The following is a 19,209-nucleotide window of genomic DNA, read 5'->3' on the forward strand; positions in this document are numbered from 1 at the left end:
CAACTGTAGTCAATCGAGTCTTTAAGAACAATTAAATGTCTACTTCCTGGCACACATTTTTCATAAGTGTATAAAGTTGAGCATTTCAGTGTATTTATTTTAATAATTTAGGAGCTATTTTGAAGTATTAGACAACAAGTGGGTAGGAAGTGCACGCAGTAAAAGAGGACCGGGTACTCAATTAGGGCTAAGTGATATGCAAAAAAAAATGACTTGAGCAGCTTCAAATTTTAAAGTTTCAAATTCCCTTGAGAAATAGCGTGGGTGTTATCTGGTGCCTTCTTTTGTTCACGTTCGTTGCTGCTGTTAACCATGAGTTTCAAAACCTTAAACCTCAACACTCTTGTACATACTTAATCGGTATTCATTCACTGCAAGTAATATTGATTCTTGGCCCCCTTATTTGAGCTAAAACTTCAGTTTTCATTCACCATTGCTCTCGCACTTCTCAGACCGCAAATGACTGGTCCTGTTACATATTTTCGAAGATCGTTTGAAGTATCAGCGCGAGCATTGACGGGAATACGTATGAGACTGGGATTGTGAACAATGTGGCGACGAAGGTTGCAATTGCTTGGATGACGAGAACTAAAGTGCAAAGAGAGGTGTGTTGCCTCTTCTAAGAGCCAAGCGGTTTTCCTGCAAAGTGTGAATAAGACGGATGGACACACAAAGAACAAAGAGAAAGGGTCGCAATTAGGCGCTTCTTAGTCGGATTACGAGCGGCCACGCGCGGCACACCTTATACGCACGGAATCTCGACGTAGCGCTCCTTGCTACAGCCACTGGCCAGGGGAAGGAGGTTACCCGCAAAGTAAGCAAGGAGGTGCAATGAGCATCGACGTACTCATACGGAGAGAAAAACGAATACGAGGGAAAGGTTCGTGACGCCAAACGCTCATTATGAAAATGAAAGCAAAAAAAAAAAAGAAACGAAAGGAGACAGAGAGAGAGAGAAGAGAGGGGAATAACGTTAAAGAGTTGCGGCAGTGGTTGATTTCTATGAAAGAAGGTTAACTTTATTTGCAAAAAGGCGAACCCACAAGAAAGGGGGAGTATGGGCGCTCAAGTGAGAGCCACGGAAAAGGGGAGGCAGTGACGTTATATAGGCTGCCACGGCTGGCTGCCCCTCGGTCCGTTGCCCATGTGCCAGCCCGGTGCGAGCTCGATCGCGTGCTTCTACCGCGCGTAAGGTCGCGCGGAAACCTTGGCGGGTGCTGAACGGAAGCAACCCGAAGATCGTCGTCACTTATTCGGTGACTGCGAGAGTTACGCGGACACGATATAGCTACCAGTGGAACTTAGTCGCTTCATTTTTCTCTCAACTAGAAAATATTTGCCGACATATCTTCCGTTTTATTTGCGAGGGTGAGAGTGACAAACTACCAGCATCTTATTGGCCTCGACGTTTAAGTGGACGTTTTGCAGACGTCGAGAAAATATTGACCGAGTTACGCTCGTGGCCGCTTCAATGCTAGTCACTCACGGCCTCGACGGGTTCTTCTAGAAGAAGTAAAACCTCGGAATAAGTGATTGTTGTCAACGCCATCGAACGCGTAAGTGGTGACCCGTAACAATCTCACAGACAGTCGGAGACTTGGCAGCGTGTCGTGAGTGACTCGACCATGCTTACCAAGGTAGACATCCTCACCATCACTCTGCTGTTCACGCACCTCAAACCGGAGCAGCAGCCGGAGTACTTCGACATTCCACCGCCGGGAATTCACAAGGAGTACGATTACATCATAGGCAAGTTCACTCCTTCACGTATCTATACGACGATCCAACTTTTCGCTGGCTTTTTTTTTCTTTCACTCAGGCTATTGGGGGATGCAGTACCTGTGAATAAGCAGATAAGCAGTCATAATCGTAATTGTCGTCATACTTGATAATCTTCTTAATTTGATTATCTCGTGGTGCAATCTTTTCTTTTTTCTTTAACAGCATGTTTTTTCTCCCGTCCGCAATCATTCTGTTCTTCTCCACGCTACCGGTTACCTTCTCTGCGCCCTTGCGTGAATGGCTGAACACTACTCAAACATTTACCAGCTGGAATGTTAGCTAGTTCTCCGCAGTGGATATGGTGCTCGGCTGCCTATCATGGGTTTGATTCCGGCCGTGAGGGCCCTATTTTCATGGAGACGAAGTGCCAGAGGCCGCTGTACTGCGAAATGCTACTGCAAATAACACCGGATCGTTATAACCCACGGAGACCCTCCCCCCCATCTCCTTCTATGAAGTGTCTCACAAGCACATATTGGTTTTATGACGTAAAATTCAGAATATTGTTATTACGTTAGCCGTGCCCCTTGAAGTCTCACTGCCGTGTTGGAGCTACTCATTATTTCGTTTCGAATTAGCGATATTTATTTTCTTGTGAATGTTTTTTGTTTCGTTATCGTACAACGAAATTTCAAATACTACCTCTAATTTCCGGTCAGTTTACCGTCATGTCGCATTAATGCTGTCTTCCTTGACTCATGGCTTTTGGTATTTGACAGGCTAATACTAGCTGGTGACGAATTCAAATATAGGCACGCTAGAAGACGTCCATGACTTTATATTGCCCGTCAGGACGCACGAAAACTTGCGTACGCACACGTTATTTACACTTACCATGAGAAGGATTTGCTACGATGACAAAGAATGTGCATAATCTATAATTTTACTCATAGAACACAATATTAAAATAGTTTTTCCCTTTAAACCAGGAAATCATTTGATAAAATTACTTTTTTTCCATACACTGTACATGTCGGTGATCAATACGCTACTTGGCATACTTATTCCCAGGAAAGTCTGAGACATTTAAAACTAAACATCGGTGGAAACGAAGTTTTCGGCGATTCATTTTTTAGCATAAAGTGCCATTTTAAATTCTCAGCTTCGCGTTCTTGACCAATCCTCCAGAGCAGGTACGTGTTACAGATGGACGCAAAAATAAACAAACAAACAATTTTTGGCAGATATATGCCATTTCGCAATATGTTCATCTCAGATAATATTTTCGTTACAATGCAATATCACAAAAATGTGTTCGTATGAAATATATCATTTCACAAGAAATTGTGCTTCTCAAAAAATCCTTATGAGTGACCATATTTTCTCATAAAAACCTAACAAAAACGTAAGAAAACGTTGAATTTCAGAAGTTTTTTAAGCGTAAAAATATGATTGTTAACAAACGAAATTAGGCTTTCTCCGAGGGAACTTAGAAAGAACACATTTTGAACAATCTCTTAACAAGTCATAGATGTGAGCTTTTCGGAAAGATTCTGATAGGGCTGCGGATAATTTTTTCAAAACATATTTTGAAGGTAGACTTGCGTGTTTAGATGCGAAGTCCTAAATCCGTTCAGTAGAAGTCGCTGAGCTGCAACGTTGAAGCTGTTTGCGTGGAATTCGGCATATATAACAGGGAGGCAAGATCAATAAATTTTCAATAAGGTGAAACTGTCAGCTTCTGTCGCCCTAACGATAGTAACGAATCAAGATGGCCGCAATCGAGTATAGGCAGGAGTAATGTAATAAAAGGGAAGTTTTCCACACAGTTCTTTCCTACACAGTTCATACTGTTAATTAGTTAAGACTTTATGATAAAACCGTAGTACTCGAAAAACCTCGTGAGGTTTAGCCTCTTGAAAGGTATATTAATTTCTTCATTTAGGTTTTTTACCAAGCCCATAAGTATATGCAAGCCTCCCCATTTTGCTCGCACTTCAGCGAGACTACTGCAACAAGGAAAAGCATCTAACGAAGTCTTTTTGAACGGATGGGTTCCATTAAGAAGTCGCGCCACCCCAGTCAGCGACAAAAATTAGGCTTGCTTATCGCTTCTACACTGCTGCGGCTGACGTGAGGCGAACGATCAGTCTTAATTCCAAATCCTTCGAAAATGTGTCTTCTTTATGCAGCAATGAGAAAACATCACCTGACTAAAAATTTATTGGTTTTGAAAATGGCAATGGACCACAGAAAGTGTTTTCTCGCGGGTGAAAGGAGTGACGCTCATGCGAGATGTACGGCAAGGCCCGCAGAATCTATTTCCTCGGGGTATTTCCGGCTCTTTGACTCGCTTGTTTAACTCGGAGAGAATATACAGCTCACCCACAGAAGTCACGCTTGTCTCGGATTGTGGGTCACTGAAGATATTCGTTCTTCATTCAATCTACGTCCGGCAAAATGGTGAACAAATTTATGTCTCCCCCTTTTACTTAGTTGTATGACCGACACTAACACTCACACACTTGTACAGTACAACAAATTTCCCTTTTAGGACAAGAAATATATTGCGACCGTTAAGTCAAATATGAGTAAATAATTTAGGATGACTTGTGATGCAGGACGGTTATCTTTTGTGGAATAATGTGCATGTTAAATAGACGCATACGTTTTCTCTTGATAACGTTTAACCTTTGTGCCTGTACTTTCCCAATCTACACCCACAACAGCGCCGTGCCGTGTTCACTTCTGCTCTGTGTTTGGGTCTTCGCGCTGTTATCCACGACCAATCCACACTCCTTAGCTAGTTATCTTGCCCTATCTGCCGAAGAAGCTTGCCATTTTGCGTTGGCGCGTACAAAGGTCATTAAAATGCTACCAGTCGGTCGGCATCCTCGGGACACTTGAAAAAATGGCGGTCACGGCGCGGCGTAGGCGCCCTGCTTAATTGCACAAAACAATTGTTTTCGCGGGAAAACAAGCAGGGCCCCGCAGGACAGCCGCTCACTGGCACTAAGTGTCAAGGCCTTTCCACGAATTCGCATTAAAGAGAAAAAAATAAGAGGGTGCACAAGGGTGTTCGTGATTCCTATTCACTGCCTTTATGTGTTGCTGACGCAGTTCATGGCGTTGGCATGCTTTAGAAATTAAAACCTACAGCGAAATAAGGCCGTATGTATGCATGCGTATACTCTCTCCACATGTGCTTGCCTCCCCCCGCCCCCCCCCCCCTCGCCCGCCACCCTAATCTATTCCTATGCACAAGTCCTTTCGCGTTTACCGCGCCGTTCTAGCATTATTTATGAACAGTGCTTCAGTAATGCTTATCTTTGCCGGCTGGTATTCTGCTCTGATAAACTGAGGGAAACGTCCTGGACTACCTGTCATGATGGTCACATCTTTATGGGCGCGAAATACAAAAACATTCGCGTATTCCTGAAACTGTGAGCTCAAAAGAAAAAGAATTGTCCGTGAGAAGGGATGCAACATTCCTGTATATTCGGGTTTTCTGTACTCTCTGTATATTTTCGGGGTATTATTATATAATACGGATATATAAACCACATTTACAAAATCTTCTTTAACAAAAAAATATTAGAGCTAGTTGACCAGGTAATGCCTCTAATCTCTACATCCAACGATAAGAGTTACCTTGGTTTATTCAGCAGCTTCGGATATTAAAAAAAACAAAAAAAAAACACTAGGCCTGTGGGGAACGCGACGCAGTCACAGCAGAAGCTGGAACAGCGGCCTTTCCCAGCCACTTTAAATAACTGCTACAAGCACACTTGCAGAACACACTGCGCCATTCATCATCATATTATTTGTGTAGTAAGGAGGCATTCAGGATGCCATTCGTCATCACACTTCGGCGAAGTATGGTACCCGCTACGCACATGCGAATAAGTCTGTAATAGGGAGGCGTTTATTATTCCATGCTTTCTCATCAAGCAAAAAAGCGTGCTACCCGCCATACACTTGCTGAAAATATCGTGAAATTTTTAATGTTATAGCTGACGACGATGAACAGTTATGTCTCCAGCTTTTCTAGTAGGTTAAAGCCTTCTACAACCCACTCGTTATGCAATTAACATTCAGTGATCTCCTCGTTGTTCTTTTGCTGTTCTCAAGTGCTTTATTACTCATGTAATGCAATTCCTTTCCCGACATCAAGCTTGGCAATGGCCAGTTTGTAGCAGAGATTCAAACACCGGCGTGACTCTCTAGTAGAATACTGGGATGACACTCAGGTGACCCGGGTTCGAATCCCATTGTGTCCTTGATGTTTTTGTTTACTGAGTTTTTTCCTATTTTGTGCGATAGAGGTTACGGACACCGGTGGCGGCGGACAACTTTGGCGCCTCAAGCGACCCTTGTGATCTCACAACAGCTTTGGCCCTAAAGAAACCTCCGTGTAACACCGCGAAAGGCAGTGATTATGTGTCCTACAGTGAAAAATATGAGGTGTGCTTGCAAGAGCATTGTAAAACTTAGTGCAGCAAAAAAAAAAAATTTCGCAAGACTTGCTTTCACTTTAAAAATTTATTCAAAACATATTCTGGCAAATAAACTCTCCTCACGATAACTGTTCTAATCATGCTGCATTACACAATGCTAAACAAACTCTGCTTTCTAAAGCAGCTTGGGCGATTGCTTTCAATGCGCATTTCGCCTCTGTTTTGACACAACAAGATTGCTGTGCAAGAATGAGCTATTTATCCCCGATCAGCCCTTTGGTTCCATGACTCCCATCACCGTCACTACAGAAGATATCGCTAACCTCATCACGAATCTCAAGGCCTCTACTTCATCCGGCATTGATAACATCAATTGAAATATCAGTGGTGTTAATAAGTATATTGAAAGTCGCTTTCTGTGTCTCCTTTTGAACGAGTCCTTTTGATCCGGTGTTTTGTCTAAGGACTGGTGGATCGGCAAGTTCGTCCCCGTGTTCAACCCGGTGACAGGTACTGACGCCTCAATTCTCAACCTATTTCCTGTAGACTTCTCGAACATATTATAGCTTTTTATATCTATCATTACCTGGAATCAAAACTTTTTTTCTCCAATCTCCATGACGTCAGAAAAGGGTACTCATGTGACGCCCAGTTATTCGAATTGCCAAATGACGTTGACTTCATTAAGAACAGTAATATCAAACCTATTGCCTCTTTCTTCATTTCCCCAAGACATTTGATGATGTAGTTTATTGTAGTTTAATCTCTAAATTTTCTCTTCTATGTATTGATTCATTAACACTGTCTTGGACACGCAACTTGTCTTCCCATCAGCTATTCATGGTGGTCAACGGCACTTCATTTAACATTGGCGATGTCACGTCTGGTGTTGGCAGTGTGCTGGGTCTATGAGTTTTTATTACACTGTAACGACTTTCCTGTTCACCTTTCATCCTCAGTTGGGTTGTTAACTGATTATTGCATCATATACCACACTATTCATTGTGTCCACCATAATTATGCTCTCAATTGATTGATTGATTTATTGTCATCATCATCATCATCATCATCATCATCATCATCAGCCTGACTACGTCCACTGCAGGACAAAGGCCTCTCCCATGTTCCGCCAGTTAACCCGGTCCTGTGCTTGCTGCTGCCACTTTATACCCGCAAACTTCTTAATCTCATCTGCCCACCTAACCTTCTGTCTCCCCCTAACCCGCTTTCCTTCTCTGGGAATCCAGTCAGTTACCCTTAATGACCAGCGGTTATCCTGTCTACGCGCTACATGCCCTGCCCATGTCCATTTCTTCTTCTTGATTTCAGCTATGATATCCTTAACCCCCGTTTGTTCCCTAATCCACTCTGCTCTCTTCTTGTCTCTTAAGGTTACACCTACCATTTTTCTTTCCATTGCTCGCTGCGTCGTCCTCAATTTAAGCTGAACCCTCTTTGTAAGTCTCCAGGTTTCTGCTCCGTAGCTAAGTACCGGCAAGATACAGCTGTTATATACCTTCCTCTTGAGGGATAGTGGCAACCTACCTGTCATAATTTGGGAGTGCTTGCCGAATGTGCTCCACCCCATTCTTATTCTTCTAGTTACTTCAATCTCGTGATTCGGCTCTGCGGTTATTACCTGCCCTAAGTAGACATAGTCTTTTACAACTTCAAGTGCACTATTACCTATCTCGAAGCGCTGCTTCTTGCCGAGGTTGTTGTACATTATATGATTTATTGTAATGGGGGCTTAATGTCCCAAAACCATCATATGATTATGAGAGATGCCGTAGTAGAGCGCTCTGGAAATTTCGACCACCTGGGGTTTTTTAACATGCGCCGAAATCTTAGCACAAGGCCTACAACATTTTCGCCTTCATCGAAAATGCAGCCGCCGCAGCCGAGAGTCGATCCCGCGACCTGCGGTTCAGCAGCCGAGTACCTTAGCCACTAGACCACCGTGGCGGGGCGATCGTTCTGCTCTCCAAAACGACCTAATTTTTTCTTAATAAGTAGTTAAGCTTGGAAGATGTGATTTATTGTCTCTAAATGCAAGTTATTATTGTTCCTTAGAAAGTGTATTATCTCATCTTCTCTGTATACTATTGGTAATACCGTTGTTCCCGGTACCAAACCACACAAATATCTCTTTGTTCACCTTTCATCAGATTTATGCTGGACTACGCACATAGCAGCCATCTCGTGAAGAGTCTCCCAGTCTCTCAGTTACCTACACAGAAACGTACGCCAAAATTCTTCTAACGTGAGCGCATTATCACAGCTTGCATAAGTTCACCCACGTTTGAAGTATGCATTATGTTCATGGTCACGAAATTAAGACAGCTTATTATTTATTTTATATGCGAAACATATCTTTGTGTATTACAAGAACGTTTTGCGTCAATTTGTGTATCTGTCTATCTATATAGGCGCTCACGTTTGGGTGCCCTTGTGATCACCCCCTCAACAGACCGTGAACCAAAATTATTATAAGAGGGTAAGTGATTTGACGAATACGATACGTTGGTCAAGACATGAATAGTGTGACAATTCCGTCGCGTACGTCGTCGAACACTTCCCGCCAGACAGTGGTACATACCCGCAGGTGGGTATGTGGGTATGTGCCACAGGTGATAGACACTCAGTGCTTACCAAGGAATGGCAACCACACACATGAGTAATTTTTACGCGTTAACGTTCAGAAAAACCTGGCACTGGCAGCGTTGACCCGAAGACTGCAAAGAATGACTATCAGGGTTTCAGCCGGGATTGAACCCCCGCATTCTACCGGGCAATCAAGCATTCTACCAAGGAGCCATGCCAGGTTTTGTAGCTAGTTTTTGAATAGACCCTTATCTTCGCGTAACGTGAATTTCGGTTGCTCTGCTGGCTATCCAATATTATAAACTATAGATTTGTACTTCTTGATACAGTCATCACGTCGTGTTAACATCTGTTGTAGTTAGGTACCATGCGCTGAAGGTGATTTATGTAGCAGTGCTTAAGGCAACCATCATCGCGCGCACCATCACTTCATATCAGCTTATCGCTTCTGGTGTTGCGAATGCTTATGTTCCTGTCGATATCGCTCCGCAAGTGTAAATTGGTTATATAAAATATGTAACTGTTGAACGCATGTCTGTGCGTCACAACAGTTGTACATATATTTAGCGTCATTTCATAACGTGTCGCCCATATAAAATTACAACCTGGTCACCTTCACTCCGCATGCGTTGCATAACGTCGATTCCCAAGGTATGTGGGATATGCAACCATTTTATGAATTGATACCTGAAGTGTCCTCAGTAGGACATTACATGAGGGGGAAACATTAAAAATAAAGTATATATAAATAAGACAAAGAAAAAACACAGAAAGAACACAAAAAGTTGGCAATGCTGACAAATTCACCAAAATTGCCTAGAAAAAAGAATCAAGAAACAGCAGTTACAGGAATTAGTCAAGGCACTCGGCAGCAGATAGAAAGCGTGTTTCACCGCTGATGAGCGCGGCTTCTGCCGGAAGGCCACCAGAGTCTCGGGCAGTTCGGACAATGAAGGGCTCCAGGAAGTTAGTGGTGTGGGCTCGTGGTGGCGTTACATTATTCTGATGGCATGTTCGTGGAGTACGACGAGTAAGTTGCACCAGTTGGCTGTCACAGGTTGCTGAATTATAAAACGTGTGATGAAGGCATAAGCGAGTGGTTGGCGCTACGATGAAAGTTTACAGAAACTAGTTCGAGTCTCGATTTTAGTGATGGAACGTTAGTGTGGGATGAGTAGCCGGACAGAACAAATCTAGCAGAATGGTTTTGAGCAGATTATATAGCATTGCCGACTGGAAAAATTATAGGTCGAACACTGCAGAAACTGATTCAATCTTCGATCGCACAATTGTATTGTTGTTATGTGGGGTTTAACGTCCCAAAACCACCATATGATTATGAGAGATGCGAACACACAATTGTATTGTAGGCGAGAAATTTTACACGTGGCTAAGCCATGAATAAATTGCGGCGTAGATAACCAAGCATTTTGTTAGCCGAGTTGCTAATGTGTGTTAGGTGCTTCGTCCAAAACAAATCTTTAGTAAGATAAAGACCATGATCTAAGTACTTATATGAATTGATATTAGATATAGCACAGTTATTATTATTATGCACGAAGGAAATGTAATTGGGTCAGCGATGGAATGAAATCTGCAGTCTGGTTTGTGTCCAGTCACATGAGCCATGTAGCACACCAGTCTTGAATACAATTGAGGCGTTCCTGAAGGGAAGATATGCTAGGATGGTTAATAATAGAGCAGTATAAGACGCAATAGTCTGCAAAAAGACGTATTGCAGAATTAGGTCGGATGACAAGTAATTCATGACAAAGTTGAAGAACCTTATCGAATGCTTGTTTTTTTTTTCAAAATCTAAAAATAAAGCATCTGTTGAAATTTTACAGTCAAGATTTAAATGAACGTCATGAGCGAATAGAGCTTGCTCTGATTTCCGTGAGTCACCTTTCTGGAAACTATGTTGGATAGGATTGAGGAACTAAACTGAAGTAATGAATATAGCAACATAAGAGTAAATTACGTGTTCCTTCATTTTGGAGCACATGCTGGTGAGCGAAATAGGATGGTATAGTTACCTTGAACAGACCAATCACCTTTCTTGAAGGCTCGAATGACCTTCTCTAGTTTCCAGTCATTGGAAAATGTGCCCATGTCAGGTGACTGTTGCCTAATGATACAGAGAATGGGACTACACACATACGTCAAATCTTTTAACATTCTGAAAACAGGAAATGTGAAAGCAGGAGACGGTGGTGGTGCTGATATTTCGACAAGCTACTTGTCTTTTTCAACGCTTCAAAGATAAGTGCGCTTGTCGAAGCATGGACTTCAGCACCCACGCTATGTTTATGACTTTGTCTTCGCAAGCGTCCATCTTCCCCTTCTTGCTTTGCTTTACACGAAATGCATTGTTTTGGGCATGTTCGTGATTTTACACTCCTGCCACGTTGTATACCATACTTGAACTTGACAGAGAGAAGACGCCATGGAGGCTATGTGACTACAGGGGCCTTATGGGCTTTCTTAGCAGCTAATGCAAATACACTTGCGCTGTGTCCCCTGAGCTATGAATCATTATAGTTTTTGTCAAGTAAAGAAGTTTGCAATATGTCATTATCCAACATTCTGCGGGGAAGTGTGGTACGTGCAACACTCCATAAGGCATTAGGTGCACTTGATAACATGGCTGTCGACGATGAAGACTTATGGTTGAACCTTCCGTAATTGGTTGACAGCGTTCAACAACCCCATCGTTACGCAACTCACATGGTGTGAAACCTCGTTATTGTTTCGCACTTCAATTGCGTTACAATAAATATATATTCACTTGGTTCCATTCCGGCACGAAGCCTGCATACAGTCTTTTTAACAAGGCGTTTCAAGCACCGGAATGGCTCTGTGGTAGAGTGAAGCAGCTATGAAGAGGGCCTAGCTTCGAGCCTTCGTCGATCCTTTCATACTGAATGTTTTTCTCTTTTTTTTTTCTTTTGGGATAGCAGTTACGTACACCGACAGCGGGGGCTTATGGCATACGGCGCCAAAAAACGGACGTTGTTTGGTTCTCATAACATCTTTAGGGGTAAAACCGGCACTTAAGTTTCTGTTATTTTTTCGTCAAACAAGACGCACAACGTTTGGTATAACGCAGTGCATGCATAAAATATATGTGAGTAGTCCTTGTAAAATTTACCTCTCCATAATTATTAATTATGACAGATTAAGGAAGTGGCAACAAGTCTCTAGGAAATCAAGTTGAACACATTAAAATCATTGTGAAAGAAAAACAGAAGAAAAGAAACTGCCGCACATCTGGCATCCCTTTCGCGTAACGTCGTACGATTCTAAACAAAGGCGTACGAATCACTCGAATGCGGAAAGATAGCCACTTTGCTGCTGACGCAGCACAATCGCGACACCAAAATCAAGAATCCCAACAACCAAGGCCATAAAAACGCCGTATCAGAAAAAGACGAGAAGATGTCGCAAAAATCCTCGAATGACCTTCTTTTAATCTTATGCACAAAACATGTTTTCTTGCTGACTATACCATGCACGTTGCTTTTCTGCATTTCTGTTGCTATCTTAACGCAAGTGTCGTATCAAATTTCAACATTAAATGCTCAGTAACTATACTCTGGACACGGCAGTAATGACTTATGTCCCGTGTTTGATCAAACAGTCTACCCACCAACTAGATTCTCGTCATTACAAAAAACAGCTCTGGCTTGTGCGCTTAGCCACGCTTTTGAAAGCTGATGTGTTTGTATCGCGTTTTCAGCCTGGTACTGCCGACATAGTCAGCCACATCAAGTAGTTTAAAGTGCGCCCTTGACGAATGGGGCTCTCCATATTTTCAAAAATAAATGTTCTCATGGCCAGACCAAGCGAGATTCAAGCAATACTGCTCGAGCAAAACGTAACAACAATTATTGTTCAACATTGATTCATGGAAATGCAAGTTGCTGTCAACCAACTAACCTTTGTACTACAGAGCCTCACATTTAAGCACCTGCTTACGTGCACTGCTGTGGACGCGATGTTTTCGACGCTAGTCTCATCCTGCTTTGAAAAATGCGTCCACGTTATTGTAAACATTAAGTACACACGTAATGAGAGGATTGCATGTAAAGAAGACATTTCATGCCATCTAACTGTTCATCATCATAATCTTCGTGATCAGCACGCGTAGACGCTGCCTCAATTCGGGCGTCTCTCAGAACTAACTCAAAACACCCTGCACACGTGCGTTGTCCATGAAAGTACTACAGCCGCCAATTGACAGAAAAAATGGGACTTGAAGTGAAAAGAAACTAAGCGTCAAATTTCACTACACCGCACGCGAACCTTCCTCGAGAATTCCTGCCACCTCGTCATATCCACATAATTAAGTTTTCTATCTGCCCACCAGATAATCTCCTATGATACAAGAGCAAGGCAACAGTACACACCTTCTGAGCAGTCCGAACAAAAAGAGAAGCAGTACCTACATCCAGGGTTTTAGGGGCGAAGCTCCTTAAAGGGACACCCGTTCGTCCCTCGTCGTAGTACGTAACATGTCCTACACTTTGACCTGCAAGGTGGTGCTGGTGGGAGATTTCTCCTGTGCATTGTTGAACAACAAAACATTCGCAGCGTGCGCGTTCACTAAAAGCCGAATTCTCCTGTCTTTCTTTTCCCATTAGCAGACATTGACATGTACATTGAGAACTATCTGACAAGAAAGGGTTGCTACGTTACACTCGCTGGGTGTAGCTGCACGGACGGATGGACGCATGGACGGACGCAGGGGTGGATGTATGGGCGAACGCAGGGACGGACGCAGGAATAGACGTGCTTACGCACGAACAGACGCAAGCACGAACGGGTGGATGGACGCATGGACGGTCACACAGACGTACGCGTGGACGGACGGAAGCAAGAACAAATGGGCGGACGGATGCTTCGTCCCACTGTATCATTCACGCCGTGGATATGCTGCCGTTTTTTTTTTTGTTAAAGCTCTGACGTGTTCGGATAATTCTATCACAATCGCGAATAGCGTCTGCGTTTCCAGCGCGCGCGATACAATTACTCCCGGCGCTCTCTCATCGCCCTGTCCTTTATCTACTGTTATGCTGACAGAAAATGTGCGCCCGGCGCTCTTTGCCGCTGCGTTGAGTTGTCCAGAGGAAGAGGCGCTTACTAGGATGAGCGAGAGTAGATACACGAAGAAATAAAATATCACTGCATATTCATGCAGTGATTGATGGTGAGTGGGGCGAAGCTTTGAAGGGTTTTATCGAAAAACCGTGAATCATCCGCTGGCCACGTCCTTCCGTCTGTTCATCCATCCATCCGTCCACCTGTCCGTTCGTCCGTCCGTCTCTCTGTCTGCATGTCCGTTGGTCTCCCCGCCTGTCCGTCCGCCCGTCTCTCGGTTGGTCATCTGTTTGACTGTCTCACCATCCGTCCGTCCACTAGTGACCACTGCAAGTACCGCCATCTCGCATCTTTCTATCATGTATTCATCATATACAAGTACCGCCATCCAGCGGATATTCTACGGACTAAAACTTGGGGTGGCTACTACATACAGGAGATGTACTACACAAGCCTTCAGAAGCTTCGAGCCTTGAAATCGGCCGCGTATCTGCGTACTTGTCTGCAAATGTCATCGAGAGACAATGGTCCTTTTTTGTTCTGTTTGATCAGTATCCCCCGTGATTAAACTCATTCCTGGAGTATGCTACAATGAGAGGCAGGCCGTACAAACTAATAGAGGGGGCATGTTTGCTGCGCAGTACGACTATTTCGTACTGAGCAGTACGACTGCGCAGTACGAAATCCTGACGAGACTACACGCCGCAAAATCAAGTCAAATTATTGCCGGTTCTACGCAGCTCCCTAGCCTGTCCCAGAGAAACCGGCCCGATTTGAAGTGGCCTTCAGAATAGCCGGCATTTTCGGTCAAATTTTTCCTGGCAAGATACGGCCGGCCAATTAGGCGTGACATTTCTGTAGGCGGCCCGGCGCTGAGGTGGCGGTGGAAGAAAAGCATTATTTTAGGCTTTAGAGAGCGCTTTCTTGCCGAGTAATGTGGCGGAAACAACGACGGCAGGTAATTGGAAAACCATTAGTATCACAATCACCTACATCTGCGAGATGAACATGCAAAGCTCAGCCGTGGAATCGAACTCGGGACGGCAAGCGCGTGAACCACATGTCTTACTCATTGCAACACAGCGCCACCACATGAAGTCGAATCTTTTTGCGCGGTATATATTTACCAAGTGGCTTTTAAGTGTGAATATACTTTATAAGCGACCCCGAACCATCCACCGCCGTCGGCGGCGTCCGCAGTCTTCTCTCTATCTTTAAAAGAAAGAGGACTTGGCTGGCCGCAGCGCGACGCTCTACCGAATAAGCCACGGACGCGACGCTGATATCGGTGTCAGTAACGCGCCTTATCCCCCTCCCCCATCGCTCGTTCCTCCGCTCTCCTCGCTCACAGCAGCTGCGCGCGCACCCCTCTCTCTCGCGCGCCCGCCTTCTCTCTCAGTCTCTCGTCGAGAGCGGGTCGTGCGATGGATGTCCCGGAGGCAACTCTACCATCAACAACGAATGCAGTAAAACCGAATGCCAGCACTGCACCCGTTGTTGGAGGTGACGGTACCGCGGTGGTTTCGCCGACGTTGGAAGACAAGGCGGCGCTGCGAAGGGCTTGTGAGACCGAACGTAAGCGGGCGAAGCGTGCAGCGGATGCCGAACTGCGTGCTCGCGAGGCCGAGTGCAAGCGGGCGAAGCGTGCAGCGGATGCCGAACTGCGCGCTTTCGAGGCCGAGGACAAGCGGGCGAAGGGTGCAGAGGATGCCGAACTTCACGCTCGCGAGGCCGAGATGAGGCGTCAGCATCGAGCCGCGAACGCGGCCCAAGAACCGGAACGACAACGCAAGCGTCAGGCGGAGAAGGGCGATGAAGGCCGGCGTCAATACGCCGCTCGCAATCGTCAACGGCGAGTGGACGTTCCCGAAGCCGTTCCAGCCAGTGAACGTGCCGCGCGGGAGAGGGTGCGAGCCCTGGACTTTGCTCGTCCGGACGCGTCGTGAAGTGTAAATAAATAATACTTCGTATATAATGTATCTGTGTACAAATGCTTCATGACAAACAACACTTAAATTCATTAATTACACTTTAACATCATCATCAGTAATAAAACTCCCAAGCATTTCCCCGAGGGTGAACATGGTTAAGTGCGAATGCACAGGTTGATGCTATGTGGGGGAGTAAAGTTAAAATCCGTTGGCATTCGCCAGTGAGCTAACGTAAACTCCCCCGTGTAATCAAATTGCGATTCCCAGGAGCCATTACACCATAAAGGCACCATAGTGTGATTAATAAATATATTAGTGCGAATTAATAAATACCCCTTACAGCACCACCCCTTGCATTCGCACTTAACCATGTTCACCCTCGGGGAAATGCTTGGGAATTTTTTGCAAACCGTCGGCGAAACCTTGAACTGTTTTTGTGCCATGTGCATGCATTTGATCAGCGAATAGTTTGTAGGGCTTCATGAATTCGAGACAACCACGGTGAGCGCTTTCGGCTCCGACTTCGGCTCATGGTGCACCGTTACGCAAAAACGATTAACGTGTGTTTGTGCGTCGTTTTAGTGTTTAACCGTGAACGGCGGGTGTTTCGCTCACCGGACTTCGCCGACGAGGCTGTGTTCGGCTGTCGAAACCTACGTATGTTTCTCGCACGTGCGCGTGCTGTGAGAAATTTTGCTGATTTAGGTCGGGAGGCAGACGCGTGTCAGTGACAACAGCCTATTCTCAGCTGTTTTAAGACAAAGCGCTTTCGCACGTGAATGTTGCATGGGTAGTTTAGCGTGCCTAATCTAATATTTCAAGTTCGTACGCGCGAACTGCCACCAGCTGCATGCTGGGGCAGCAGCGCCTTTTTAGCGTTTCGACGATCAATTAGTTCTGCAATTAGAAATTTACGCGCAATATTTCGCTATATAGAGTGGTTTTTACCCTTTTCTGTCTTTAACTGATCTTATTTATGCGGAGTGGCTACTCTTACTTTTATTCAGCACCACGCCGCTGTTCAAGTGAGTGCCGAAACGCGCGCCAAGGTCAAGTATGACGTACACAAATTAGCGGCGGACAGGTCGGTCTCTCTCCAAATAAATAATGCTTCTGCACATCTCTTTCGCGAATGTCTGCTTGCAGTTGGGGTCAAGAATGATGCAGAACGACCCTCGAAATCTTTATTGTTACTGTATGCAGTTGCTCTTTAGAAAACAGGGATTTTTATAGCTGAAACATTATCTCCACAGCAGTACACTGGTTGTGTTGGTCGTGGTTCACTCTTACAAATCCATGCTAAAATGTAAGAACTGTACTTAATTTTCAAAAGAGTGAGCAAATGTCGGTGACATAAGCTCTCCCGCTGACTTCAGCACTTGACTCCTGACTTCTGTACTTGATGTTCATCATTAAATTACGCAACCACTAATCAAACATCCACCAATCAATTTTCAATTTTGATCTTTCTCTGTCTCGCTGCCTTCGGTTTCTTTCGTTTTTGCGATGTTTTCTCAAAATCATCAGTTCAACTTGTTTCGTAGAAAATGAGCATCAACATACATAGTCAGTGTTACAGTAAGGTGTCACGCATTCACTAGTACTATTTTATTTAGTACATGTCACAATGCCATACCTCGACAACTGATAAATGGAAAGTTGTTTGTACTCTTTTATTGAAGTCGAAAGTGCAACAATGGGACTGCACATCCCAGTGTATGCCCAAATGCAGAGATGTATGATATCTTGAATAAAGTGCGCCGAATAGCACTGAAAAATGTTTCCGTCCCAGACCACCTTGTAGAAAAACGACCATCACAAGACAGCGGGACGAAACGGCGACGCACAAATGCCACGGCATGCAGGCGACGGTGAACGAGATGCCGGCGCCGGGCGCCCATTGATTGATTGATTGACATGTAGGGTTTAACGTCCGAACACCACCATATGATTATGAGAGACGCTGTAGTGGAGGGCTCCGGAAATTTTGACCACTTGGGGTTCTTTAAAAGTGCACCCAAATCTGAGCACACGGGCCTACAACATTTTCGCCTCCATCGGAAACGCACCCACCGCAGCCGGAATTCGAGCCTGCGACCTGCGGATCAGCAGCCGAGTTCCTTAGCCACTAGACCACCGCAACGGGGCGCCGGGCGCCCAGCTGACGCGGCGGTGGCAAGGGGGGGGGGGGGTAGCATTTCTTTCTCTTTTTTTTTTCGTGCTCACGCTTGCGGCTGAACGGTACTGCGTAAGTTGATGCCGGCTCCTGGCGCCAGGCAGGCGCAACAGAAACGGCGGCTCTGCCCCCTTTTTTCTTTTTTTTTCTTGCGCCTGCTCTTGCCGGCTGCATCCGTTAAGCGGGAGACACGTGGGGCGATTTGGCATCCGATGCGGCGCGCGACACCGCACGCCGCGTACGACGGTTCAAGAGACACATGGGGCAAACAGCCATCAGCGCTCAGGCTTCACCCACATACGACCCCTCAGCTCCCACGCTCGGAAGACATCATATCCTTTTTATTAGGCGCAAAATAAAGAAGCACACGCAGCCATGCTTTGTTGTCTGATAACATCGCCAACAAAGCCACGCCTTCGCAAGCGACAAACATCGACACACCCCACATTCATTATCGACTCCAAGCGTAGGCCTAGCAAGGCCGACGTTCTCGATAGTGCCGCTCTCTTTCCGACTTGAGCTCATTGTCCAGCGATTTTTTTTTACCAACACGATAAAACCTCGTTCACTTATATGACGCTTTCACCTGTGCGATTGGTTTAATCAACGGCGTCAATGTGAAAAGCAACGTGGGAACGAAGCGGGCCGGTTCGCCGAGACCACCGGTACCACTGTTTGTTTACCTGCGAAATGGACTTCCATCACGGCTCGAGATCTCGTCGTTGGTTCGGAAACCGCCTTTGACTTGCCGAAACAGCACACTTCAAGCATCACTTTATTCAATCATGAGTCATTTCACGTCAGAAACAGTCTATCCAATGTTTTTGACGCCCCAGGCAACAGCGATATCCACAAATACGAGGCGATCGGAGTGGCGATGCAGAAACTTGCGACGGCGCCCACCTGTGGCACCCTTGTCACATTCCGGCGCTGCCATTGGATGCGGCCGCCAAAACGGCGCGGCGGCCGCGCGGCTACATTCTGCAAGTTGGATGCGCGCGCGGCGTGTGAATCGTCGCCGCATGCAGTCGGACGGCTGTCGGATGCGGTTGTTGGCACGAGTAGCCGTAGGTCAAATCGCACCCGAATTCGCACCATGTGTCTCCCGCTTTACTTCCACGGCGTACGGCTCTCAGGGGTATTTTTTATTGCTGGGCTCTCTATAGACAGAATTTTAGTCAGTACGCAGGAGTGCACCGCCTATATGTCATTCGTTATC

General features: G+C 45.3%; 1 protein-coding gene across 1 annotated transcript in view; it reads left to right on the forward strand.

Moving 5' to 3' along the window:
* Positions 1–1,155: 1,155 nt before the first annotated feature.
* The window catches only part of LOC119168764 (glucose dehydrogenase [FAD, quinone]), a 119,935-nt gene continuing 101,881 nt past the window's right edge, over positions 1,156–19,209 (forward strand). Inside the window, exon 1 of the mRNA XM_037420142.2 lies at positions 1,156–1,749. Coding sequence (XP_037276039.2) covers positions 1,626–1,749 — 124 coding nt within the window. The 5' untranslated portion in view covers positions 1,156–1,625. The remainder of the gene's footprint in view (positions 1,750–19,209) is intronic.

Source organism: Rhipicephalus microplus, chromosome 3, assembly GCF_043290135.1.
Source record: "Rhipicephalus microplus isolate Deutch F79 chromosome 3, USDA_Rmic, whole genome shotgun sequence".
Classification (NCBI taxonomy): Eukaryota; Metazoa; Arthropoda; class Arachnida; order Ixodida; family Ixodidae; genus Rhipicephalus; species Rhipicephalus microplus.